General features: G+C 41.4%; 5 protein-coding genes across 11 annotated transcripts; all 5 read left to right on the top strand.

The window, feature by feature from the left end:
* Window positions 1-1046: 1046 nt before the first annotated feature.
* RB195_000538 (uncharacterized protein) lies at window positions 1047-15888 on the top strand (the record flags this gene model as incomplete). Of its 2 annotated transcripts, XM_064196943.1 has the most annotated exons (5): window positions 1047-1222; window positions 5018-5174; window positions 5439-5549; window positions 6713-6869; window positions 15827-15888. In XM_064196943.1, 5 exons carry the CDS (start codon window positions 1047-1049, stop codon window positions 15886-15888), a joined length of 663 nt encoding a protein of 220 aa, XP_064052824.1. The 2 variants fall into 2 exon arrangements, with proteins under 2 accessions (XP_064052824.1, XP_064052825.1); XM_064196944.1 differs by lacking the exons at window positions 1047-1222; window positions 15827-15888 and having other exon boundaries at window positions 5130-5174; window positions 6713-6777; window positions 6851-6935.
* Window positions 15889-19996: 4108 nt separating this feature from the next.
* On the top strand, window positions 19997-22321 carry RB195_000537 (uncharacterized protein; the record flags this gene model as incomplete). Of its 2 annotated transcripts, XM_064196941.1 has the most annotated exons (4): window positions 19997-20114; window positions 20172-20273; window positions 20659-20794; window positions 20923-22321. In XM_064196941.1, the coding sequence occupies 4 exons, from the start codon at window positions 19997-19999 to the stop codon at window positions 22319-22321; spliced, it is 1755 nt and encodes a 584-aa protein (XP_064052822.1). The 2 variants fall into 2 exon arrangements, with proteins under 2 accessions (XP_064052822.1, XP_064052823.1); XM_064196942.1 differs by lacking the exons at window positions 20659-20794; window positions 20923-22321 and having other exon boundaries at window positions 20172-20323.
* Window positions 21023-23328, top strand: RB195_000536 (uncharacterized protein; the record flags this gene model as incomplete). Of its 2 annotated transcripts, XM_064196940.1 has the most annotated exons (2): window positions 21023-22264; window positions 22339-23328. In XM_064196940.1, the coding sequence occupies 2 exons, from the start codon at window positions 21023-21025 to the stop codon at window positions 23326-23328; spliced, it is 2232 nt and encodes a 743-aa protein (XP_064052820.1). The 2 variants fall into 2 exon arrangements, with proteins under 2 accessions (XP_064052820.1, XP_064052821.1); XM_064196939.1 differs by lacking the exon at window positions 21023-22264 and having other exon boundaries at window positions 22660-23328.
* An 80-nt stretch (window positions 23329-23408) lies between these two features.
* RB195_000535 (uncharacterized protein) lies at window positions 23409-23789 on the top strand (the record flags this gene model as incomplete). Its single annotated transcript, XM_064196938.1, has 1 exon — window positions 23409-23789. The coding sequence occupies one exon, from the start codon at window positions 23409-23411 to the stop codon at window positions 23787-23789; it is 381 nt and encodes a 126-aa protein (XP_064052819.1).
* Window positions 23665-27457, top strand: RB195_000534 (uncharacterized protein; the record flags this gene model as incomplete). 4 transcript variants are annotated; one of them, XM_064196934.1, is made up of 8 exons in its annotated part: window positions 23665-23794; window positions 24466-24589; window positions 24685-24799; window positions 24878-25037; window positions 25986-26119; window positions 26591-26696; window positions 27222-27281; window positions 27375-27457. In XM_064196934.1, 8 exons carry the CDS (start codon window positions 23665-23667, stop codon window positions 27455-27457), a joined length of 912 nt encoding a protein of 303 aa, XP_064052815.1. The 4 variants fall into 4 exon arrangements, with proteins under 4 accessions (XP_064052815.1, XP_064052817.1, XP_064052816.1 ...); XM_064196937.1 differs by lacking the exon at window positions 23665-23794 and adding an exon at window positions 26179-26241 and having other exon boundaries at window positions 24570-24589; XM_064196935.1 differs by lacking the exon at window positions 23665-23794 and having other exon boundaries at window positions 24570-24589.
* Between the last annotated feature and the right edge of the window lie 9 nt (window positions 27458-27466).

Raw genomic sequence — 27466 nt, 5'->3', positions numbered from 1 at the left:
ACGTCATTAATTCAAGAAAAAGGTAGGACAGTGTGATTTTATTATTATTTATTCTAGAATATTCCTGACTAGACTGGAATGCATGGAAATGTTAATTGTATATAGAAATTGTGGTTTGCCGTAAATTATTTTCAAGGAATTTCAAGGAATTTTCCCCTTTCTATTCTTCTTTATTAATCGAATCTGAAGAGCTGTCAATGACGATAGATTTCAAATTTTCTTACAGACAGATTTGATTTGGGCTAGACATAGCAAACTCGTATTGTTCCTCTTTCTGACCGCCTTTATAATGTGGTACGTTTCGCCCTATGTCGAGACGCCGATGCTTAGCGAATGCGGTTTAGAAAAAGTAGGCCTTTGAAGAAGAAAAGACATTTGGACAAGTCGATCCATACCGCATGGATTCGTAAGAAGAATTGCCCGGCATAGAAATCTCAGGATCACGCATACCATTAAAAGTCTAGCAAGAAAATAGTAGTTTTCAACGAAATAGCAGTAACATTGCCGGAAAGTAGCAGTTTTTCTTGTGTCGTCGTCGCCCTGACCAATTAGGTAAATTAAATTAGCCGTTCAGTTAGCGGAAACGCGTAACGTCACGTTACGCTTACGTATGTTATTAATTCATAAAAACTGGCATCGCCATCACTTTGTACTTTTTCACATTTTCGGAGATTCGGGCACAAGTCATCACATCTTTCATTCATTCGATTCATTCCAGGAACAAGAAGGATTCCACCACACACCCACACAGCTGATCTCGTCCGGACAATTTGAACTTGTTCATCGACTTTTTTCGCCGCTTCCCAATAGTTTCGGTCTTTGCGTTTGAGACCTGTTCCCTGAAAGAAGAACGCATTAATTCTTTGTCTATTCTGAGGTCTCACAATGATTGAGAAATCCTCAATCAAATGTGCTTGTTTTTTTTTCTCGTAACTCTTCAGTTTTTTCGACTTATTCGGCTTATTCGACACAGCCTGGGATTTAGCTTAGCTAACTTTGTTTAGCTTTTCATAGCACTTTAAGGAGGATTTCCAGTTTATTTCAACATGACTTGTGAGGATCGACTTTATGGAGCTGAAGAGCTTGCATGGGATCATTGTAAGGTACCGGTCAGCCTTATCTACCATGTCTACATTGTATTCTCTGTTATATTCTTGTGCTTAGCTGCATGGACAGCCAGTTATGAGCTACCGTTAGATACAAACAACTTCGAAGAATATATGTACGGTAATTTTCATGTATTCCTTTCTATTCTACATATTCTTTTAATTTTCTGTTTGTTCTATCGCTTCGTTTTCATATTAGTTTCTCCCATCAGACTGGTTTTAGTGTCAAACGCGCTCTTATCGTTACTTATCGTTACAAATAGTTATAAATAAATAAAGTAACACAACTACAATCCTTGTTATTCCCTTCGGCTTTAGTTCATCGGGTACAGCTCAAGTGATGAGGTTCCTTTCGCCAACCGTCCAAAAGTGAAGCTAGTCCTTTCGCGGAATTGTGAAAAGCGTCGGAGCACAAGCTACGAGTATCGCATCATTGGATCCCTGCGCATCCATCCACGGCATATGCTCTTTTGAACGACTCAGCTAATCGGTAGTCATGTCTTCTTAAGCCGCAGTCTATCCTTTGTTGAAGGATAAAGTTTCTGGCGTTAATCAATCCGCTTGGGATGCGCTCCCACGTTCACTTCAATTCAGAATCGTTTGAGGTTTACGAACGTGTATCTGGCCTATACAATAACTTGCGGTGGCTAGCCGATGTGTCAAGTCAGGGTTTTTATCATCCCAGACAAGTCTGGTACCAATTATCGACCCCGGAGGGATGAAGGGCTTGGAGAGCACTAGGGCGGATTCGAACTTCCGATCGATCGTGCAAGAAGCGGAACCTCTAACCGCTACACCAGACCCGCCCCTATCCTTTGTTATGCTCAAAAAATTCCGGAAATTCCACAATCTGTGCTTTCATAGTCAACCACACATGAAAGCGAGGTCGAAATTTTCAATTAAAATGGAAATAAGTTAGTAATAAAGCTGGCAAATTCCACTTCAAACATTTTTTCATATTTCTACGCCTCTCAGGATCTTTTTTAGAGGCAGTGTATCAAGTGGGTGACGTAGGGTGGAAGCCTGACGGAGAACCAGAGTTCGAACTAGAAACGAGCTTGGCGCCGCTCAACTTCCCCTAATCGTCTTGATCGTCCTAAAAAAACGGTGTGGGAACTGCTTCAGGTCCTACGAGGCACGTTAGAACGCGCACCTTTGTACATGTCTCGGTGCCCACAGCAGTCTGTTCATTGCTTTTACATGAATAGACATGCTTATGCTGAAGAGACCTCACTGATTCTCGCCCGCTCGCTCGTGGACGCAATGATTGGGCGTTCTCAAGTACCTCGTTGGAACAAATGCAGTTTCGCACGTTGTTTTTTTTTTCTAAATTGAGCGCGGCAACGCTAACATTCATAACGCACACCCCGAACTCTGTTTTTCATAGGTTTTCACACCATCTAAATGTCGTGATACGCTGTCTCATTAAATTGATACATGCAATTGATTGGCACTTAAACGGAACTTCAAGTTTGCGCTGAATAGCCGGTTTTAGCCGAACTACTTCCTCTTTGTGTTGTTTACCAATGTTGTGGAGGCGGCTGTAGCACAGTCGGTAAGAAGTTCCGCTGTCTGCACGATTGGTCGGAGGTTCGAACCCCAGCCCCAGCGCTCACCAAGCCTTTGATCCTTCTGTGGTCGATAAATTGGTACCAGACTTGTACAGAAACATAAAAACACTGACATGAAACATTAGCCATTACATTGATTAGCCCCCGAAAGTCATTATAGAGGCCAGTTACACGTTCGTAAACTTCAAACGATTCTGAATTGAAGTGAACGTCATGGCGCATCGCAAGCGGATTGATTGACGTTTGCGATGCGCCACGACGATGATTGCGCCAGACATCCTATTCTTTTATCCCTTACCGATGTTCTGCCAAGTAAGTAAAAGCGGTGTTAAAAAGGCATCCAGAGTATTTGGTTCTACGCCCATATTTTCTCGCTCCCTAGTCTTCTTGTTCTGATCGCCTAAACACATTTTCACTTCGCCCACGACGTTGCCACGGCTCATGTCGACTAAAGGTGTTTTTTCTAATATTCTGTGCATACGCCACAACCGCTCATAGATATTCCCGATAATTCCGAAATTTGAACTCCAAACACAACACGCCGAGATTGGCCACTTTTAGAGCCTCAATTTCTGCCCAACAGAAACAAATGAATCAAATTGGGGCTCCTCAAAATTCCTACTGCGTAGGATTTCTCGTCCTGGGGAGATAAATGTGGTGCACTATATTCTGAGTGTTTCATGTACCTCCTTTGTTCAAAGGGGTTAATGAGAAAGAGAGCAATCCAGCTTTATTCGTTCAGCTGGATTTGACGAGTCCCTGTCGCAGCTTTGAAATTAGTGTGTGAGATAATTATTCGAGAGTTTTGAGAGTGAATCACTCCACGAATCTGAGGTGGTACGGATTTTAGGTGGAGTATTCGTATACGGGATGGGAGACTATGGAGAGGGGGGTGATTCCGTCCATTTCTTCCTAATTCCCGTAAAAAAAGACGGCCCGGAAGATACGGCTTCAGGCGTTTTCGTGCAGTATTTTCTACAGGGAGTTCGACTGGAGCGCGCCAGCCTTGTGCGGCGCCGTACCTGAAATCTGCATCACCTCAGGTTCGTGGGGTGATGCCTTTAATTGAGGATATTTACTCCTTCACTCGCGAGAGGCTTAGCTTCGCTTTTGTTTGTTTCCAACTCTCGCAATCCTTACCCAAGATGTTCTTATGTATGTGTCAAGATGTTTTTGTGAGTGACGTTGATAAAATCTCCGACCAGAGCTTTTCTCCCGTCCTTCCGCGTTGCGAGCGCATTAGCTGTGTGCCCGTCCTCCAGGGCGTTTTGATTCCACTGGAATCCACACTAATGCTCTCTTTCTTTCAAAATATATTATATACGTAGTATTTCTCCCAGGCGGGTGCAAAAACTCCCCACGGTGCTCTCATGCTTCTACGAAGTTCAACTGAAGCCAGTCGATGGGTCAGAGAGAGATTTGTGACCACAGCTCTTACTCTGAAATTCTGGAAAAAAAAATTGCTTGGAGACATGCACCTCTTCAAATACAAATGCAATATTTAAGGAAGCTTTTATCGGATTTCCTAAGCAAACTAGTAATTATAGGTTTCTTGGCTTGTACTGAATGACGTATTTATGTACTACTCTTTTTTTGTACATTTGTATTATTTGTTTCCTTACTCAGTGCAATACAAGAAATACTCCATTGACACACACACATTGATAACCATGTGATAAATAAATACTTGCGTCTTGTTTCGCCATGACTGTTAGGAATTTCAAGTAGGAAAATCCGGATTTTTGTTTCGTGTTCCATTCTTGGGTAGAATTTTCAATAATGTTGGAAGAAGTACTTCTCGCTACTGTGCATGCAGTTCAACACTATTCCCTTCACGCTAAAATCTTGCGGTAAACGTTTGTGCAGAGCTAGGGATGCGGGGAAAAGAAACAGAAGACCCTAAAGTGACCCTCCTGACTTACTGCAGTTTTTCTCAAGGCAAGCATTCATCTTCGTTGTGGAACCAGATAATTATACTGATAAAACAAAAGCACGGAAAAATGTGCTATCATCCTTGTAGTTTCAAAACTGACCGCAGTTGAGAGATATTATAGAAAAAATTGGAATATTTCATAGGGCAAAGACTGTTCTTCATTGTGTTGTCCCGACAGATGGCAAAGCTGATTTGTTAACGATTTATGAACTGCCAAAAATCACAATAAGTCTTGTGAAACATCGAAGTTGTAACTTCAGATGCAAAAAACAAAAAATCCTGTTTTCGTCATCTGTTGAAGAATTAGCGATTCTACTCTAACTCCTTCCCTCTTGTGCACAAAGCATCTCTTGCATTCCATACATTACCTTTACTTTAACTAACTTTTGTGAACGAAAACATTGCAGAGAAGAGATAACGCACGAACGATCAAAATATTCCAATGGGACCCTTTATATGAGTGAAGTGATAGAATCACTACACGCAGGACACCCTCTCCATATGCTCTATAAAAATTCAATGCTCCGATACGAATATGGATCCACATACTTCAATTATTGCGAGGTAAGCACCTTGATCGCTTTCTGCAGATTTTTCTTCTTTCTCTGGCACTTGTTTTATTTTGAAAACGTGCATAGTGATAGGATTATGTAGTAGGAAATCTTTGATTCAGTTCAATTTATTCGAAGTCATAGGTAGCGCGGACGTAAAAAAATAAAACAAAGCAAATAAAACTTTGAGCACATCAGCGGATTTATAGGCAGTGAAGACAGAGAAATAAGAAAAACAGAAGTTCTTCTGAAAACTACTCTGCATTACCTCTTGCAGCTTAGAAAGCAACCACGCAGATCGTTACCGTCTCTGCTGCGAGTTATGGAAATGAAGATTGGTCCACAAACATGTCTTCGAATAATCGTCTTAGCGGGTCTCCATATTAAGGTCAGTACATAATTTCACCTTAAGTGATAGTGATTAGGGTCACGACAATTACCATAACCTATTTGGTTTAATATTCAATTTTTTTATCAGAAACAACTATTTTGGAGGCATTTTCTCCAGCTTATTCTCTCGTTTTCCAAGATTAGAAATATTTTAATGTGTTTTAATAATGGAGAAATATAATCAGGTCAAAAGGACCTCAAGCTCAGTGCATTTGCATAAGCGGCTGTACTCGAACCGGCGAGGTGAAAACAGCTGTTTTGATCGAGGTAGGATCTTCGTTAGCTCCAGCGATCTCTGGAGTCTTTGTCGCTGCATCTACCCGCCAGTGCATCCTTCCCCACTCCGCTTCGAGCGCAGCTGCATACGCAGCTGTGTTGAGAACTTCAGGTCGTTTCGACTCGAATATAGCAGCCTTTACGTAACCTATAACGGTACGGAAACTGCTCTGTTGGTTGAATGGTCATCAAGCTCCTTGTCATATTCTTCCGTCGTTACAATCGCCGTCGATGTTGGCGTACGGATGTCCCGTGCGTGAAATATCCGCGAAGGAGAAATTTTCCTCAAGGCAAAAGAGAAAACAGTTGTTGAAGGTAGAGTGGGTAATGGTCCCATCACGCAACTCCTTCATATTGCATCCTTCCTTATTTTTGCTTCCACCCGTAGAAGAAGATCACTGGAAAATGACGTCGATCCATTTGCATCACAACGGAAGCACGACAGCGACGGCGTTATTATGTATCTAAGAAGTCTTAAGAACTACCCAGCTTTCATCTGATCTCCCAGAATAACGGCGTGCCCTAGCTTTTGACACTTAATTCTCCTCAGAGTGCAAAGAAAAATTACGTAGCCAACCTAGTATCTTATTTTTGTTTTAGCCCTATCATAGCGCTTGTATTTTTAAATGTTCTTCAATCTGTTCATTTTTGAAACATTCCTGAAGCGTCTAGAACAACGTCAGGGGCGGACACATCACTGCCGTGTTTTTTTTTGGAAGTGATATTAAAAATGATATCTGTGAACCCGAATTCGGAAATTTGCTTGGGGCAAATTTACTTTTTCTGTATTCTATAGGAATGTTATAAAACGGCACTTGATTCTGTGGAATCTTCACCAGGAATTGAAGTCACTGAACGAATCAGAAGATCTTCACTTTGTTTCAGATGATCATGATCATGGCTCAATCGAACACAAGATATCTGTTGCTGGGTGAACGACGAATACTGTGGTATTTATCACGTTTTCCTCCTTTGTTGGAAATAACAGCTACCTCATTTTTAATGTTGATACTGTGCTTGCAGCAAGATCAAGACAAAGGCAGTGAGTGTAGTTTTCCCCACTATATCTCAAAACAATTACTGTCCAAAAACCCCAAAGCCATTGTAGAGGTGGAAAATTCCACTGCTCAATATATCGATTACAATTACATTACAAAAACAAAGATTAGAAAAAGTGAAGATTACAAATTTAACAAGATTGAAGCAAGGAAAAACTAAAAAAGTTTAAAATTTTTAACTAAGTTTTGGTTTAAAGCTCAAAATTTTAGAAAGTTCTATTACTTTGCGTGTTCATTTTGATTTCTATTTGAGCTTCACATCAATTTGATTTTGTATTTCAGTGTGGAGACTAATGCACTATAATCTCATTGTATATTCTGTATTATTTCTTGCTCAGGGATTCCTTTATTCTTTCCTAGAAGTGATCAGACCTCGATCAAAGGTACGTTTTCTGTTCTCAGCCGTTATCAGGCTCTTAGCTATACTTCTGGTAAAGATAGAGGAGAATATACACAGGTAAGTGCTGCTTTGACCCATTCGATTAATGGTGACTAATTTCTTATGCTCTTTTTTTACCCACTTTCAGGGGAAGTTGACTTTCAGATTTTTCCTGTCTGCAGAAGAACATCGGAAGATCTTTCTTTCCTCACTCGGTTATTTTACATTTTGCGGTTCGATAGCTACAGTACGTGAGACGAAATAACCGAATTAGTCTTCGGACGTAATAGGACGTCTTAGGACTGAGGAAGAAGTAGTCTTAAGACGAAAACTGAAAGTATCCCACTCTTCAGTTAGGTGCATGTATGTCCTCACATCCTATTTGATACTTTCCGTATCCACTTTAACTATCTCTACTCTTATCGCTAGTTAATTTGCTCGAACGATTGTCCACAATACTACCGTTTGCCCTGATCGCGCGCAGTGGTTGCCCAGTGGCTTTTTTTCTCCTGAGAGACTCGAAGAGCACCGTGTTTATCTCTAATGATTTTGCAAAAAAAAAACCGGAAGTCAGCTATATTCCTAGATCACGTTTGATATAGCTTGATATCCGAAACTCATTGTTGGTGAAAATCACATCGTCTGTCCGACTCACCTAATATTGTCTTCTTCAGCATATGCGACAGGTTCTTTAATCTTCGGTCATGGACATAATGCTGAACATCAAATCTACTCTTCCGTTTACTTAAAGCAGAATAGCCAAGCATCAGCTGTTCAGCTGAGTTCAGTCTGTCGTGTTAAGACTCTCTGCCTCCTTTGCACAGTCGTGAAATTGTTCTACAAGCCGATCATAACCGTCAGGGGTGTTGTCCATTGCGGCACCTCCCTAACAGCCAGCTGGCGAGGTCAATAAATTGGCAGCAGACTTCTCTGAAAAAAAAAACACTGACTTGATACATTGGCTGCTCTCCGCAGGTCATTTTATGTGCTGCACTTTCGTTCATAAAACTCAGTGACTCCGAATTGCAGATAAACGTGTTCGCACATCCCAACCGGATTGATAGCCCAGAGGCTTTATCTTTTTATTTTTCCAACACCGGGAGACTTCAGCGACTTAAATGTGAAGAAGATGCAATCTGAAGTTGCCGGCCTTGCAATAATTAAGTGGTCTCGCTAAGAAAAACTCGGAAAGCTTCTCCCTGGTTTTTACCTTACCGGAGACAGTCGAATCGAGACTTGGGGACTGAACCACATCTTCTCATACGTAAGCATTTGATCCGTGTCGTCAATTGTTCGCAGCATCGATTCATCACCATAGTTGTGTTAAAGAAGGCGCCGAAAATACCAACTCTCCTACGGTCATGATCTAGACGCTATTTCTCTCCACGTGTCAGATACGGTGCTCAATGAATAGCGTCTCGGCCCGAACAGTCCGATGACACTGGACTTCATATTCCTGGGTTCAACTATCATATCTTCACTGGATTCTTTCGATGCTAGTGTACGTGCGTCGTTTTATGTGTATATCCAAATCATTACGTTACCCAAGCCCTTTCACGTTTCGATAGTCAAGACGGACTCCTTGTTTTTAATATTCCTCTATCCTTCACATCGGTTCCGCCAGAAGCCTACAAATAAGTGACTGAGAGGTACAAAGAAGACAGTGGATACGTCTCCAACAAAAAAAAAACTTCATTTGTCCATTCGGGAAGAACGCGACATCTTCTGGAAAAATGCTAACATAAAAGAATGGAGACTAGCAACCTGTCCATGTTTTTCTTTTGAGTTAACAGTAAGTAACAGTAATGAGAAAGTCTCCAGACTTCGAAAGAGCGCTTGGTAGGACAGCTCCGAAAAGGATTGCAAGAGTCATCTAATCTTTTTCTATTAATGTTTTACGTTTTGTTTCATTGAAAGGATTTACTCCTTTTAAAAATTGTACCCTTTCTGGGTTCATTCAGCTTCCACTCACCCCCTGACAGAAGAGTTTAAGCACTACTAGAAAGCTGATCATGATTAACAATTCGAGTTGTGGTCTGACCGCTAACTCCATAAACTTTGAAGTTCAGGCTTTTTTAAACAAAGCTTTTCTGAACGAGTTCTCTGGATGTCCGGGAAACCGTGTGTAAACGGGACAAAATCGTGATTTCTTACACTGTATCCGGCGAACTCAACACGAAGATTGACTAATCCATTGTCCTCTCCAGTAATGGTTTTCAAAGCAGAATCTATGTGCAGTGCAGAGAGTGTGGCCTAGTAGATATGGTAACATTAGCGCTTTATTTCCCCAATTTCCTCTAATAGTCCTGAAAACCGGCGTGGCAACGTCCTTAGTTTCTATGAAGTATGTCAAAACTCGCCACCTTTGTATCCCCCTTCCGCTCCGGTTCCTTCAGCAGGGTGTTCGTTGGTTTCACTTGGATAGGATGCTGATCTCATTGATTTTCGACTGTTCGTTCGTGAGAACGACGCGTACACGAGGAAGAGCGTCCTCACGTGCCTCGTAGGAACAAACGTTGTTTTCGACGCCGGACTATTGCGGGAAATTAAGCAAATCAACCATACTCGTTATCTGAACACCAAACTCTATAATTTCCCACACACGTCCCTACTACCTCAGTACCCTGACCCTTTATACCCTGCTTTTGAGAGAATCGTACAAAACATACGCATGTACAGCGTTAAGCCTAATGCTCTTACCACCAGATATTTATCAAAACACTGTTAAACTCTATATCTAAGAATGTATTCATTTGAAATATTCAGTTTTCAGGCTGATTTGGTTCTTTTTTGTTCTCGACTGTTTGCCCTCATCCTATTCGCTTTCTCTGCACCAAACGTCTGGTCATCATTTAATTCCTACCTCCACTTCAAACCTTGTCACACCCATGGTAAGAAAAAGATCTAATATATGTACATGTTGCAGTTTTTGCTTCAACTACTACCGACGTGAGTGATAAATGGCCGTATAATTTGAGATGATTTCCACTGCAGGACACTGACATAACATAATATAGGTCCTACTGTGAAAAGTCTTCTTTAAGAGACACCTGATGCTTTAGTAGCGTAATTATAGCGTAATTACCTGAATAGAATACGTAACCTTTTCATACCTTCAATAGCCCAAATTTTTTTAGAAGTGGATGCTACATAGATTTTGGAAAAAAAAATTCTTCAGTGGACTTAGAAATTGTAACGACAGAACATACCCTGACGCTTTCTCACATTCAGTACAACAATGCCATTCTGTCATTTGCTTGAGCTGTAGCCATGATCGGTGTTGATAGCAAGCTCCTGGGAAAATCGGATGACATCGGTGACTAATCCTCTAAAACACATCACCACCCTACAAAAAGCATTCAAATGATGAGCAAACCCAAGGAACATTACATCGGCTAGTGCTTACCTCATTTGCTTAATTTGCTAGCGTAACAGGCCACCACATATCACAACACAAGGGTTTTTATAGGCTCGGTAGATCAAAACCCGCACAGACATCGATCAGGGGCCACTTCGTTTGTGATCGCAATCCACTCATCCTTTCTGTTCATTTTTAGGCTTTTCACGGTTATATATGCTTTTAGTGTTCTGCGCGCTATGATCTCGGACTCGAAGGATAGTGTCGCAATTTCCACCCACCAATCTTGGCTATAGAACAAACAAATCAATAAAAGCTACATATTAAAACAATGGGACCATTGCTCCTGCCCGCGGCAGTAATGAGGCCCTTTCTCTTATGATTAGGCCTCTATATATTCATAATACTAGCCCCCTTATTTTCGGCGGAATGCTCAGAGCAAAACTCCACGCATGTCGTTTCGTTCACTTTGAATGTGAAATATCTTGCTTTTAAGAGGATACATTCACGAAAGTTTCAGTGTCGATCTCAGCAGCTCTTCAGGAATACTCGTGTATTTCTGTCATTTTATTGTTCTCTCTATCGCAAATATGTGATTTCAAGTACTTGTCGATGAGTCTTGTCGTGTCACGACAAGATACTATACCTCGTACAGATCTACCGGATTATTCACCCGCTTTTATGTCTTCTGAGTTCAACAATGCGCCATTTGCACATCTTCGACAACCGACGTAGCGATTTGCTTGTTGTTTTGTGATGTTCTTTTCTTCTCGTTGTTATTCAATAATCGCTGTATTTAAACTATTGTAGATATCGACGTGCTTGAAATCAATAATTCAGGGGCTGTATTGTAAAAAGAAACATTTTTGTGATGAATACAACTTTACTTTGTTTAATTTCAAAGTTTACAGGTTATAGCCGTGGCGAGAAATTATAGTGGTGAATACTTGATGAGCCTAACATTAGTAAAACCTGTACAGAATTCCAATAAAATCTGTGGAAGATCTCTAATCCAGTCTTTAATTTTGTTATCAGTCGATTTTTGAGTCGAGTCATCTCAAATCTTCAAAAATTTAACTCATAGAAGGAAATATGATTCCTTCTCGTGTCCTTTGTTTCCCATACGGGTGCGTGGATGGGGACCTTGGATCCATCCCGGCTCTCTGTCTGAGGCTCGTGACTAACATTTTTCACATCACGCTCAAGCGACCCGCTCCCCCATCGGCAGCCACCATCGCTGCAGTATCTTTTGGACCGCATATGTTATGCGGTGTTAAACGAGTATTGCGGTGCATCATTACTTCTTCACTGCAATAATTATACGCACTGACACAGCATTATATTATATAGAAACCAAAAGTGTGTAATGATTTGACTTGTATTGGGCTCGGTAGTTGGCAGTCTCTTTTTTATTTGCCACGCGGGATATAACTTAGCAACTTTATTCGGCACTCCCTCAAACTTAGGTAATTAAACCATATAACAGTAACCGTAACAAAAGCAAGTAATACATGAAAGCAAAGAAGAGCGAGCAAAATGATAAACAACATGAAAAGCAAGAAAAATGGCACAATGAACTTTCTACGGCTATTTCCACGGTACATTGAGGGCGGAGTAGACTGTTATGATGTCCTGCACATGCTAACGCAAAGAAACACTCGATTGGCCTGTAAACATCTTTGTCCAAATGAATCATTTTTTGCAGTTGCGAGCCTAAGAACTACAAATTCGGCCGACAGACTGCGTTAACTCAAGTTACATTATGAATTATCGACAGACAAACATTGCTATAAGACAATAGAAGCAACTATTGAGCTAATTAAGTAGTATCACGTTCGTGATAAAGTGATGATATTTAAGAATTATGAAAGGGCTGGATGATAGTAACGAAATCACAAGAAAATGTGAAAAAGGAGCGTGCACGAGCCTTGGGAACTCTCCTGAGGAGCATAGTTGGAGCAGAGCAACAGTTGGAACGTCATTCCACACGACATATCTGCTAGAAACCCATGAGTAACAAGAATGAGTATTTATTGATTGCAAATGAGTTAATGCAGGTCGTAACAATCTGTGAGTTCCCGGACCGTCGTACGTGTAGTTCTTTAACACTTTACACAGATACTTGAGGATACCCTAGAGTGTATAAATCTCGGATCGGATGCATTGTAGCGATAAGTAATTCTGCTGCAACTCCACAGCCGACGGTTTGTATGTAGTTCGAAACCTCTTCACAGCCGGGGTCGATTAATTGGTGCCAGACTTGTCTGGGAGGATAAGTACACTAACTTGATACATCAGCTGGCCCTCATGGATTATCTATACGTTGTCTTCTTGTTATGAACTCCAACGAGCGATTCTAAAATCAAGTCGATTGCGTTAGCGCATCCCAAACGGATTGGTTAACGCCAGACATTCTATCATTTTATCTTTTAGTAAATATGCTCGTAAACGGTGCTAAAGCTGGGGTAAAAAAAGACATGAAACTCAGCGCAATAGGCGCCAGTCACTCGCTACGTGGGTCAGTTCGTAATCCTCAAACAATTCTGAATTGAAGTGAATGTGGTGGAGCATCCCAATCGGATTGATTAACGCCGGAGACCTTAACCTTCACTTTATTTTCCAGTTTAGCGGCAATAGTTTTATGCAAAATGCGTGCACCAGTACAGGAGCCCGACTTTTTGTGTTAGTAATAGTATGTAGGTTCAGAAGCAAGCTAATTCCAACCACTCGAGCCGAAAGGATTAGGGGTGTTGCTGGGTACTATGTCGTGCTTCCAAGTTTTTGTGTTTCATTGTACCTAGTTCCATCCCCGTTTGACATCTCCCCAAAATCGACACACACACACACACACACACACACACACACACACACACACACACACACACACACACACACACACACACACACACACACACACACACACACACACACACACACACACACACACACACACACACACATTTGAATAGAACTGCTTGGATAGTAGCCAGCTATTACTAGATCTGACCTAAAATTTAGTAATCTGTTACAGGTTTAGTGTGGAGCTTCTAAATAAACAGGAACCGAGAAAAACAAACGATTTTGCCCGATTTTTCAAAAAAAAAAAGATTCATGAAGCGTTGTGTTATTGAGGAAATGTGAGTATAAAATCGATTTTTGTTGATTTTCCGATTTTGTTATAACTGCTTGCTACATTTCAAATGAGAAACAGACAAAAAAAATTGTCCACTGGAGCGACTTTGAATGATAAAGTTGAAGGTAAAGTTTCTGGCTTTGATCAATCCGCTTGGGATGTGCCCCCACGTTCACTTCAATTCAGAATCGTTTGAGGTTTACGAACGTGTATCTGGCCTATACAATGACTTGCGATGGTAAGCCGATGTGTCAAGTCAGTGTTTTTATCCTCCCAGACAAGTCTGGTACCAATTTATCGACCCCGGAGGGATGAAAGGCTTGGTGAGCACTAGGGCGGATTCGAACCTCCGATCGATTGTGCAGGAAGCGGAACCTCTAACCGCTACACCACACCTCTCCAACTTTGAATGAAGGCGATTTTATTTGCAATGCTTTGTGTTGTTTTAGCATAAAATCTTGAAAAATGTCCCATATTTTTCACAATCAAAAAAAAGTGACGACATGAACGATGACGTGGAACATCTTTTATAATAAAAAACAATAAGACAAAGAGAAAAAAGGGGATTTTGGACCCCAAAAATTGTTTTTGTTTTTACAACAAACAAATTTGTTTTTACAACAAACTGTACAGAGGATCGTTGGTACTTGAAAAAAATTGAAGTACAAATCCAGAGCCAACTTTCCGTATGGAACTATAGCTCCGAAAAAGTTCTGAATAAAAAATCGAACATCAAGTTTCAAGAGATTTCGTTCTAAACCTAACAACCCCAAGGAAAAAAATTTTTTGGCACAATAGCACGTAAATTATCGAGTCTACAAAGTTGTTTACACTTCAGAAGAATAAAAATTAACGATGGAATCCGTTGCGAATGAATAGTAAAAGACCAAAAAAAAGTAAAGAGGTCTTAGTATCACTGACTGAAATGTCGTTCGGAATGGCGCACGTAACTGATCGATACTAATATTATCTTGATCTTTTCTATTAGAGATCATGTATTCAAAGAGTGCTGTACCTGCAAATGGAATATATTTCGTAGTAAATCAAAATGTACTACTCCATGCCACCGTATAACCCGATGGGGACAAAACGTCAAAAGTAATCTTCCGAAAAATTTTCAATATTGAATTCTTTCCAGTAGTAGGTGGCGTTCAGGAGTTACATAATTTACAAGCATCACAACAAAAACACAACCCCTTACCTCCTCAAAAAAGCGAGGATTTAAACGCCCCGAGAGCACCGGAAGCCCCAGCTTAACCGCTGTCGTTCTCGACACCCCTAGTAGAAGAATCACATTACTGAATGCAAATCCCACTTCAATACGCATTGATTTTAGGGGTTTCTTTTGCGATTTTCTCTCCGATTTTTCTTGAGATGTACCAGAGCGAGGGAACATTTGTGGTAAGGATCTTACTGCGTATCGGCTGAATACTGTCACTCTCGCTCATTCTGCCTTGCGGGTATAATCAGGTCACAACAACGTTGAACTTGGTGCGCTCGCGTAAGCGGGCAGGGTCAAGCGTATAGTTGAGAAAAATCCCCCAAAAAACCCGCCGACCCTCCCAAAAACGACTCCCTCATCTCGTTCCTACCAGTATAGCGCCTACACAGCAATCAAAAGTTGGGTGAAATAAATAAATAATAAATAGTAACATAAATGAATAATAAAAAATAAATAATAAAAAAAAAATAATATAAAAGGAATTAAAAACAAATAAACGCCTAATAAATAAATTAAATAATACATAAATTACAATAATTTAATTAATTGATGAATTTAAATTTTTATTAATAAATTAATGGTATAATAGATTATTTTAAAAATAGTAATGCTAAAAGTAAAACAAAATATATATTGTAATGCAGCGATATTAATAGAACAAATAATTAGAAAGTATATGTTAATGTTAATTGTATGTTTCAGATGCCGCGTGACGTGTGCCAGGTGGAAGAAGATCAACAATAATAATCGAGGTAGAAAAGCATTTAACAACTCGATGGACTGATCTAGACACGGTTAGAATATTGTGTTTGATTTTCCGTAGAATTTCTAAAATAATGCGTGTTCCAGGTAGCACGCATGAAGATGTGGAACAGTGCAGTGAGAAGACAACAGAAGAAGATGTTTATTGATTTTTACACATGCAAAAAAATTTAATAAATGATTTTAATCATCTATTTCGAGCAGCAAAGTCCTCGAGCGGAGAGCTTGCTCGAGTAGCTCTCGGTGTTCCAGAAGTTCGCGTTCCCGGTTCCTTTGCCGTTTCACAGCGCTTCGTTTTACGACCCAAGTCTGACAGAAATAATGATAATAGCAGAAAACATTTTGAAACAAATTCCAAAAAAAAATCACAGATAGACTGGAAAAAAATGTTTGCAAAAAAACTCTACCAGTAGCGCGATGATCGTGGCCAAAGCAAAAATGAGTACAGCGAAGATAAATATGGAGGAGTGGTCAGTCGGTGTAGCTGTTGCCGTCGTAGTCTCAGGCGAGAAGTGAGCCACGCTTTCTCAACGCTTTCTTCTTTGCCAGAAACTGGCTGAAGGCTTCGGTCCGGAATTACTTTCTCTAAGACACTGAAAGCCTCTTCAGGAGAAAGGCGACAATATCTGGACATCTGTAAATACTGGAATTAGTGTATAAATAGATCCAATAAATGATTATAATTAGGCGAGAAGATTTAAAGAAGTGCCAATATAATAAAGGAGGACTCAAGATAATAAAGGAAGACTAACTAGAAGGTAGTCAGATTGTCAAATGATGCTACCGGTAGGCCGCGACCCATTCCACATTGGCTATCCACCAAAATATCCTCCAGATATATTTGCTCGGATTAGCACGAAGTAGACGTTACTGCAAGAATTAGAAGTGAGTCAGTATGTATGTAGACATACAATTTAAAAAGATAAGTGAGCTCTAAATGTGTATTCGGTAACACTATCATAGTGTTTGGCACTGATGAAGAGATGGTCGAAAGTTCGATCCCCGCCGGAGCCACTATTTTTGCAAAACGAAAAAACAGCTGGAAAAGAAGGAGAACACCTTTCAAAACAATTTTTACACTTTTTCCAATTATTAACAAACGATATTAGTCATCGACAATGGAACTGAACGGATGAGAGTTCGATCCCCGCCGGAATCTAGATTTTTGCAAAACCTGAAAAAAATCACTGAGAAGAGCATTTCATAAGCAGATTCTTCTGGAATTGTATTAGACTGTTTTCCATATAAAAGTGTTATAAAGAGGTTATTTTAGCGATTAGAACGAGGCCTTAATTGGAAATTACCGCTGGACTGGTCGGATTTTGTTACCTTGAAATAAACATGAATAACTCACTAACAAAAAGGCGCAGAAGGATAAAGCTGGCAGCTTTGTGTAGAGGAAGATTTGCGCTACAAAATGGTTAAAAATCTTTTTAGGGACCCCGGTCTTTTGAAACCTAGTTGAGAAAAAGTGAGAAATTGCCGTTTTTCTCAACTTTTTCTCAACACTTTAGAGATAAGAACCATTTGCAAAAAACCAAAGACGGATTATAGTAGCAAAAATCTTCCTCTACAAGATACTTTAAACCGATTTTGTTTTTATAAACTAAGAGCTGAGTTATGAAAGTTTGTTTGAAATCACACAGATTTTGACGCGTTGCCGAAAATCTGAGATTTCGCTCTTTTCCTCGTTGCGAGGATGCTGTAGCGCCGTTCAAAAATTCGATTCCATATTTGGATACAGCATCAGGGAAAACCCCTAAATGCAAATTTTGGCCTTTGTAGGTCTTCTGGTTCTCTCAAAAGCTAGTTGAGAAAAACTCAAAAATTTGAGGCAAAAATTGGGATTTTTCTCAACTAGGTTTCAAAAAGACTAGGAAGGCTAGAGGCACCAAACTTTGTAGAAGTATAGAAGAAATCTCCCTCTACACAAAGCTGCCAGCTTTATTGCACGAGAGTCACTTTGAGCCTAGATATTGAGAATCTAGTGGAGCCTACTTTGTACTAATTTTAACCCTAATTGCGCCTATAGATATCTTTTTTCCGTTTAGTAGGAGCATCAGAATTGCTTTTTCGACTGAAAGTAAGGAAGCCGTCGCTGTCGGAAGAGAAATCTGCTCTTTAAATTTTTTTACGTTAAGTGCAAAAATAGGACCTCTGGCAGGGATTGATCCCTGACCGTCACAATAAGAACAGCGCGACGTCGCGCTGATCCTTCGAATCATGATGAATCATTGCTGCATCAGCCTTTATTTCAACAGATGACGTAATGGCCAATTAACAGATATCATTATCGAAAGGTCACGCATAATGCACTTTATCTGCACAACACTTACCAACTTATGTCAGCGTACTTGCCTTTCATTGTAGCTATGCTTCTACATTTACTTAGTGCTCTTACACTTCTGTTAGCTTCTGAAGATCTCGTTTGTCACCCGTTCCTAAGCGAATTTTCGACGCTGCATTCCCGTACAACTGCAGATCTTCAATATATTGAATTGGCTGTGACGAAGAGTGCCAAAGCACTGTGCAAGCTATGAAGATTGTCTTTTATGGTACTCGATACGAAGTCACCTCTGGTTAGTTTCATTTCTTTCATATAAATTAGTAACAGACAATTTTGTTTTGTAGAACTGTAATTTTGTAGTGCTTAGACTTGATGGGTTTGATAAAAAGTCGATCTTTTGAAAGAACAAAAACTTTCAGGTAGTTAATTGCATTTAAAATAATGGCTTTCCTATTTTATCACATCACAACATTCATTATCACTTTATTTATTATGCATCACATTTATTCAAGATTTCAATTGTTTTGGTTTGTGCCACCGAAGCGACTCCGACGTCATCAAGCATCAGTTAGAGCAGCAAAAAATGCTAAGTCGTCCATTTTCAAGATTGGCTCAAAAAGCGCAGTATTTTCATCACCAGAATTATGAAGAATAAATTCTTTAAAAATCATTTTCTGGTTTCTGTGCCTTCTTCTTATCATAACTTTTTATGCTACGGTAGTCTTCCTCAACTGCAACCGCAAGACTTCTTCAATAGTTTATTCAAATATCAAACAAATTTATTTTGAACGCAAGTGCTGAATATGCATCATTGACGTTTTTTCTTCCTTGAGGCAACTTCCACTTTTTAGTCGCAGATATTGGGACCTGAAAAAACTTTAGAATACGTTTTAGTTGTGAATATCTTCTGATATGCGGTAAAAACGTGCCATTCATTGCTAATCCTCCTTCACGTTTCAGCATAACGTCTGAATAGAAGCAGTGCAGTTTTCGCTTCTGTTTTTCTGGTGAACCCTAAATTACAAAAATAAATTACACTAAATTTTATTAAAATGTGTTCATTTAAAAACAACAACACATCGTCTTTTTTCTTTGCTCCCTTCATTTTTTCCTAATTTTCCGACCCCTACCTTAATTTTTTCTCAATTTTCCGACGCCCCCTTACGACCCCCCCCCCTAACCCGACACCCCCCTTTACGACCCCCCGTTGAGAAATTCTCAACACACGCTTGACCCTGTAAGCGGGTGCGTTTGAAGCAACGCGGCTGAGCCAGCGGTAGCGATCGAGGTGGACCCACGTTTGCTGCGATCCGACTGTAGAGATATGTAAGATCCCACCCACAGTCGCTTACGTAAATGCACCGAACCTCAAATCGTTCTGACCTGACTACACCCACTCATTCAGTGTCGATTCTATTATTTCCTTCGACACTTTTTCTCCCACTTCCAATCGATTGGTATTTTTGCGCCTCATATTTTTCTCTAAGGTTTTACGACGCTTTTCTGCGACCGCAAAAGAGTTGAAGCCCAGTCTCCAGAGGTCACGATCAAAGATATACTCTACAACGTCATCCGATGTTAGAACCCAAAAAACTCTCTCTTATAACTTTATTTTTCTTCCAGAAATAACGTACGAACTCATTCTGCAGTTTGATTGTTCACCATTTTGTGAACAATCAAATAAATAGTTATGACTGACTCCATGCATCATGATGATCGATGACGATACCTGTCGAAACCTTTGGCGAACCGCAACAAATCCTCATCACCGTTTTCCGATGCTTCGAGTAGGTGCTGAATGCATTGAAAGGGAGAACAATTCTAACAAAGACAACGATCATAGGAGCCCTGTACTTGAACATGAGAAATGAATCATTTCCATCCGTAACAATGCCGCTCCTGACATTTAAGGTTCAGTGAAATGTTAGGATGTTCCTCACTCAACTCAGAACCAACTGACGTCTCCCTCCATGAGGCCCTCCATCTCCTTAGTTATCCTACTTTTTGTCAATTTATCAGCGATTGCAAGAAAATTGACCACTGAAGAGAACATTCAAAATAGTTTGAAGTGTGGCGTTCATTTTCTTGGTGGGTTCTTTTTCTTAAATTTATTAGACCTGCCCTCCTATATTTTAGGCGCTTTAGGAAATGAGGATCCCTCGGAAAAGCGTCTTAGTAAAAAATCTTACGGAGGCAGGAAATTAATGAAGAACGAATATCCTTGGACCGTTCATCTAGTTAATAAAAGTGAGTTCCCATTACGAATACCGGCCGATAGGGAAGTTCTGGAAAAATGAGGTGTTTATTAAAAGGATAATCTCAAGGAGCGTTTCACGTCTGAAATCAAGTAAAAAAAAAACTTCTACAGCACAGCATTGTCCTTATATCTTTCTTTTAATCCTTTTTATGAAAAAATTCATAAGGAGATGATGTTGTAATAGTTATCCACGTTAGCAGCCTATCTAAGCATATATTCGCGTTATGAGCAATGTTTGTGACGCAATTTTTGAAACAGCTTCCATTTCTTCACTGTCGAAGATGCGTAGATTTAGCGAGAACAGTACCAAAAATTTGGAAAATGATGGTTCACTGATTTGCAATGTGCAGAATAGACTGGTCCTCATCCCTCCAGTACGGCATCATACGACGCTGGAAGCGATCCATGCCGCGCAACATACGGCGCTCAAAACGGTCGAAATCACGCATGGGGTCCATGTCACGATCGAACGAGCGCATAGGCCAGAGTGCCATGATGATGCGAATAGTAAGTTAGTGAAGCTACCCTCAATCTTGGGTAATTAATTACTAATTAAATTTATTAAAAAGTAAATAAAAAATACTTATTAATAAAATTAATAAGTATTTTTTTTATTTTTACCCCCAAACACAGTAATAGAAAAGAGTCTCCGGATTCCGAAGGAAAGCCTGGTACGGTAGCGCCAGGTGGGACGGGGTTGCAGGAGTCATGTAGGCTACCGAAACGGAAAAGGACTAGGATGGCGATCTGTACTTATAACGCACGCACGCTTGCATCGGAAGCGGCCATCGAAGATCTGATGATGCAAGCCAAGAAGATCAAGTACGACGTCATCGGACTGACCGAGACGAGACGATGTCATCCTCTCAACGCCGTATATGAAACTGGAGAAGAACTGTTCTTAGGAACATGCGACAGTAGAGGTGTTGGTGGAGTTGGCGTCCTCGTCAACACGAGTATGGCAAAGAACATCGACTCTTTTGAACAACTTACGACCCGAATCGGACGTCTACGGATGAGAAGATGTGGTCCAATACCAGCTTTGACTATCTTCGTCGCTTACGCTCCAACATCAAGCTACGAAGAAGAAGAAGTCGAAGCTTTCTATATGGACCTGGAGATGTTCTACCGAGAAGATCATGCCTTCTACAAGGTCATAATTGGCGATTTCAACGCCAAAGTTGGCCCAAGAAGAACGCCGGAGGAATTTCACATCGGGACCCACGGCCTACAATGGAATGATCAGGGGGAGAGGCTCTCCGAGTTCATCATGATGACTAAGACCATCCATGGGAACTCGCAATTCCAGAAGCCCTCCTCTCTACGCTGGACGTGGGAGTCACCCGGTGGAGGGTACCGTACTGAAATAGACCACATCATCGTCAATAAAAGGTTCTGCCTGACGGACGTCGCTGTTGTACCAAAGTTCTATACGGGATCGGACTTTCGCCTCCTCCGAGGAAGATTTTCCTTCACAAGGAGAACAGAGAAAGCCGCCAAGTTCAGAGGGAGAAATCCCAGGACTATCATCAACTGTGATCTCTTCGCTACGTTAGCCGGCTTTTGGGAAGATTCCGCAATGGACAACATCGACGGGGAATATGACCGGCTCGTTGAACACCTTCACGACTGCGCGAAGAAGGCTGAGAGTTTTAAAACCACCAAGAGACGCCTGTCTCTTCAAACTCTTGAGCTGATACGCCAGCGTGGAGCAGCACCAGCCGCAGGGAACCAAGAACGCACGTCCGAGCTCGCAAGGCTTTGCAGAGAGGCGATAACGGAAGACCTTAAAGAGAGAAGAACAGAAGTGCTGGCTGAAGCTGCAGAGGCGAAGAAAGGCATCCGCTATGCCCTTCGAGACTTCGCCAGTCGCAAGACAAGGATGACTGCTCTCCGGAACCCGAAGGGAAAAACCATTGCATCGAGAAGAGGGATGGAGAAAATCATCTACGACTTCTACTCTGATCTCTTCGGCAGCCATGTCCACTTGCCAAGGATGACTGCTCTCCGAAACCGGCACCCGGTCCCGACAGAATAAGACCAGAACACCTGAAGAGCCTTCCGTCAGCACTCATCAACACCCTGGCGAGGCTCTTTACACGTTATCTGTCGGAATGCAAGGTTCCTAAACAGTGGAAGACCAGCAAGACCGTGTTGCTGTATAAAAAGGGAGATCCACATGACATCGGCAACTATCGCCCAATCTGCTTATTGTCCGTCATCTACAAGCTCTTTACAAGAGTGATCCTTAATAGGATTGAAAAAGTCCTGGATGAAGGACAGCCATGCGAGCAAGCAGGGTTTCGAAAAGGATTCAGCACAATTGACCACATTCACACTGTTTCGAAACTCATCGAGGTATCACGAGAGTACAAGATGCCGCTCTGTCTCACCTTCATCGACTTGAAGAAGGCCTTCGATTCAGTTGAGACGGAAGCGGTCGTGGAAGCCTTGGACAACCGACGCGTCCCTACTCAGTGCATAAAGGTACTTCGAGAGTTGTACAGTAACTTCACGACCGGAATTTCGCCATTCTACAAGAACATCATCATTGACGTGAAGAGGGGGGTTCGACAGGGTGATACAATTTCACCCAAAATATTCACAGCCACCCTCGAGAATGCAATGCGAAAGTTGGAATGGGGCGACATGGGAGTGAAGGTTGATGGTCGGCAGCTACACCATTTGCGCTTGGCTGATGACATCGTACTGATAACACCTAGCATCAGCCAAGCGGAACGAATGCTGACCGAATTCGACGAAACATGTGGATGCATCGGTCTTCAGTTGAATCTACAAAAGACGATGTTCATGCAAAACGGATGGGTTTCGGATGCCCCATTCACGCTCAACGGAACGAAGATATCCGAATGCACGAACTACGTTTATTTGGGTCGGGAACTGAACATGATGAACGACCTGACCCCCGAGCTGGGCAGGAGGAGACGAGCGGCTTGGGGAGCGTACAAGAGCATCGAGGATGTAGTGAAGAAGACCAGGAGCACCCGGCTCCGTGCTCACCTCTTCAACACCACCGTACTTTGACCTATGCTTCGGAAACCTGGGCATTTCGCAAGCAGGAAGAAAACGCGGTGAGCGTCATTGAACGCTCAACTGAGAGAGTGATGCTAGGAGTATCCCGTTTCACGCAAGTGAGGGACGGGATTCGAAGTTCTCTCCTACGTCAGCGATCGAAGATGAGAGACGTCACCGCGTTTGCCAAGGAAAGTAAAATAAGGTGGGCCGGACACGTGATGCGCTTTGATGACAACCGTTGGACCAGAGCCGTGAGCGACTGGGTTCCCCGCGATATTAAGCGCACTACAGGAAGACCGCCGACCCGATGGTCAGATTTCTTCACGAAGTCCTTCAAAGAGAAATATGATGCTCTTCGTGTCCCACGCGAAAGGAGGAACCACTGGCCTACTCTGGCACGCGATCGGGACAAATGGAAGAATTACTGGCGCCCGCTCGACCAGTTCGAAGATCAACGGGAGGCAAGGTGATCAAGGTGATCAAAGTGATGGTTCACTTAATTTCTAAACGAACGCAACAGTTCCTAATGCTAATATTTCCGAACAAAATTGTTCAAAAGCACCACGCACATCATTTTCACCAGATTTTCCACTATGAGGGTACGTAGTGATCTGGTGTTGTTGCGTAGACGACTGCGCTGGAAATGGCGCGGAGAAGTTGGGGGTTGCCACAGGAGTGGGACCCTTATTCCTCCTTCCAATCAACTTTGCAACAAACGATGGGCCCTAGTCGATCGCCCTTTCAGTACAATCGCCAATTGCACTGGGCTCCATACCTTTTTTGCCCAGCTCTAGCACCGTTCACGACCACATCCACTAAAAGATGAAATGCCTGGCGTTAATCAATCCGTTTGGGAGGCGCTAACGCAACCGACTTGAGTTCAGAATCGTCTATTGGAATTAACCTATGCGTAAACCGGCTACAAATGAAATCCGAGGGCCTGCCGATGCTCCGTGTCAGCGTTTTTTATACACTCAGACACGTCAGGCACCAATTTCCTAAACTTGAAGGGATGGAAGGCTTGTTAACCCTGGGCAATGTCAAACCATCGACTGCGCAGTCGCAGCAGAACCTCCTACCACTGTGCTACAGGCATCCCAAAACGAACAGAAAAATCAGACACTTATGAGTTTTGAGTAGTTTTAGACCCAGACGGCTGGTGTAGCGGTGTACAGATTTCTCCACGCCACATCCTAACCGCTGCCCACTGTGCGCTGACATATGACCCAATTTATGCCTTGGAACAATGCATGATGAACAAATCACACAAGTATGCTCATTTGTATCACCTGCTTTCAAACTCCGAATCGGATTTCAATTCGCTAGGGGAATAATCTTTTGCAAACATTTTAGATCTCTTTCCAGTGTTGTCACCGCTATTAGAAGCCCCAAGGAGATTTTAGTCTTCATTGGTGGGAATAGAACTGGCTGTTTCTCTCCACTACATCCAGTGCACATGGTGCAGTACGAATCTTCTGAGGTAAACTCACTGTCACTGTAACCTTCAGATATTCCAAGAAGAACGAAATGAACAAATCCATCTTCTTTTCTAATTCAGATAACTGTGCACAATTTCGAAATTTGCGAATTGATGAATGATCTGGCACTCATCGAACTTAGTCAGAATATCTCGGAAACCGATGCGACTCCGATTTGTATGCCCAGCGAGGATCTTCCTTTATCCGAAGTGCTATACGTGGCTGGATCAGGTGTTGATCGTATGTTTTAACAATTCTTAATCATTACCTAGTGTTTTTTGCATATTTTAAAAGACGCTTTGTGGGGGTAAAAACATTTCTTGCAATCTTTTTTTTACGTTGCGTACACCACATTTGTAGCAGACATATTAACAAGATTTTAACGAGTGCTCAGTTTTGTTAGAGCGTCCTTTTTTTCGCGACTCCTGCGCCTACTGTGGCCAGAAGGGCTCTGCAAACAGCGTTTTTCGAAAAAAAGGTCTTTTATCATCATAATTCTCTTCCAGTCCTGTTAACTGTAAGTTCTTATTTGATGTCCTTCAGTTGTCTCTCTGGATACTATCGCCATCGACTATACCAACAACAACTTAATTATGATCTTCGACGGGGGATTTCTCCGTACAGATTGCTTAGGCTTCTGTGCTCCTGCCACTAACCAAAAACAAAAACTAACTAACACTAACACTGATTTTAGCTTCCATACCTCACCCTTTCAAATGGTTCTTTTCTCACCAGTCAAATTAATTCTCGTCGATCATCGTCAAAACAGACATTGAGTTCGTAGGGAAGTCAGTAAAAACTTAAGTCCCTCATTCACAGCAACTAAGAGAAGGAGCACACGGACTAGGCGCTATAGCCCAGGGGCAATGCTTTATGCATCCGTGTGTTCCCCACGCGTACATCCGTAGGCCAGTTACTTCCCTAGATTGTGTTCAGGCATTGTAATCTGCCCTGCTAAATCCCATGCATATGGTATACAATGTATGTGCATTTTACAGTATTATTTTAGAGTTTGTCGCCGTTATTTTGCAAAAAGAATATTCTGAAAATTTGAATTTTTAACTTCTCGGGAGCGGACATGAGGTGAAGAGAACCTTAGCACCCTACACATGTAAGAGACAACAAAGGACACTCCCTGGATGACAACAGGAACATTTCATAATCCACATTAATCTTCGTAACATTTAGCTTCAATTCCCTCGACTTTCACCAAGCCATCCACCGATGTTTTCCGGCAGCAAGTAGTAGCGCAAAAACTCCACTCTGTAGACGAAGTCATGCATAAAATTGCAACACTCACCTTTGCGAAGTCTGCATGTAGTGTGAGTTCAGTTAGTCTCTTTTTGCATTTCTGATTTAAAGATAGAAGATCTTGATTTAGGGAGACAGTGGTGGCCCAGTGTTCCAAGTGTACGACGACGGCAAGCACACACTAGTGGGAATCGTTAGCAGCAGCCCAGAAATGTGTGACAAACGGCTTTATAGAAGTACATTTGTTCCAATTTTAAGAATGGAATTCTGAGTGCTTACTTTTTTGTCCAAAACGTAGACACAGTTGATGCGCGAGAAACTAATGAAATTCCCACTGTTTAAAACTAATAATTAAAGGTAAGATTAGAATAGTCTACATGGAGGGGCACTGTTTCACATATGCGTAAACCTCCTCTCTACTATTTTCTCCTGGAATGCGTCATTGTAAATAGAAATGCGACATCCATGCACAAAGAAAGCGAAGGAATAGTATTCTTAACAATCATAAATTAAGGGGAACTATAGGGAACTATATGTTTTAGGGCGACAGTGGTGGCCCAGTGTTCCAAGTGGACGAAGATGGCAAGCACACACTAGTGGGAATCACTAGCTCCGTTAATCCACCGTGTGACAAACATCTTTTCAAAAGTAGATTTACTGTGTATATACAAAGTTGGCCGTTTTCTGAATGCATTGTTGTTCGAAATATAAACCCAACTGATGGAGGAGGAAGTACTGTATTCCCAACTCCTCAGAATCACACATTTCAATTTTTTTAACAGTGGGAGCTAGTCATTCTTTTCTAGTCCTCAACACCGTTAGTAAGTAGCTCGGAAGATTTAACAACTAATGGTCGAAAAGAGACCATTATGGAAGGCATGGAGGAGCATTTTTTCACATATCCGTAAAGGTCTTCTCCAATATCTTGACCTGAAACCTCTTATTGTTAATAGAAATGCGACTTCTAAGCACAAGTGAAGTAAATAAATTGAACAATTAATAATAATAAATTGGAATAAATTAATACGAAAGGGAACTATGAATAAAATGCAGCTATTATGCGGTCCACATCGTTACCAGTCAAACGATGATGATGAAAAACATTTGACATCTGAGTTCTTTTAGGATCTCCTTGTTTTAACGAAGGAAGTAGTTAAGAGTACACATTTTCAGATAGGGTGGGTTTCAGCACTGACGTACGTGCGTACCTGGATTGGATCTGCAAATACTCAGGTTAAAAATCTTTTACTTCAATTTCATTGTTAGTGTAAACATGGGATGTAGGTTTGAGGTGAATGTGATCTATAATTTTCTTTTCTTTTCCAGGTGTTTGTCCAATTGAGGAAGAAAGACGTCGTCATGCAAAGACAAAGAAAGCGCCGAGAAACAATGATTTCTATCATTATTAAGCCTAATCA

This window comes from Necator americanus, chromosome IV (genome assembly GCF_031761385.1).
Source record: "Necator americanus strain Aroian chromosome IV, whole genome shotgun sequence".
Lineage (NCBI taxonomy): Eukaryota > Metazoa > Nematoda > Chromadorea > Rhabditida > Ancylostomatidae > Necator > Necator americanus.
The sequence above is the reverse complement of the archived record's forward strand: the minus strand, read 5'-3'. Positions and strand labels throughout refer to the sequence as shown.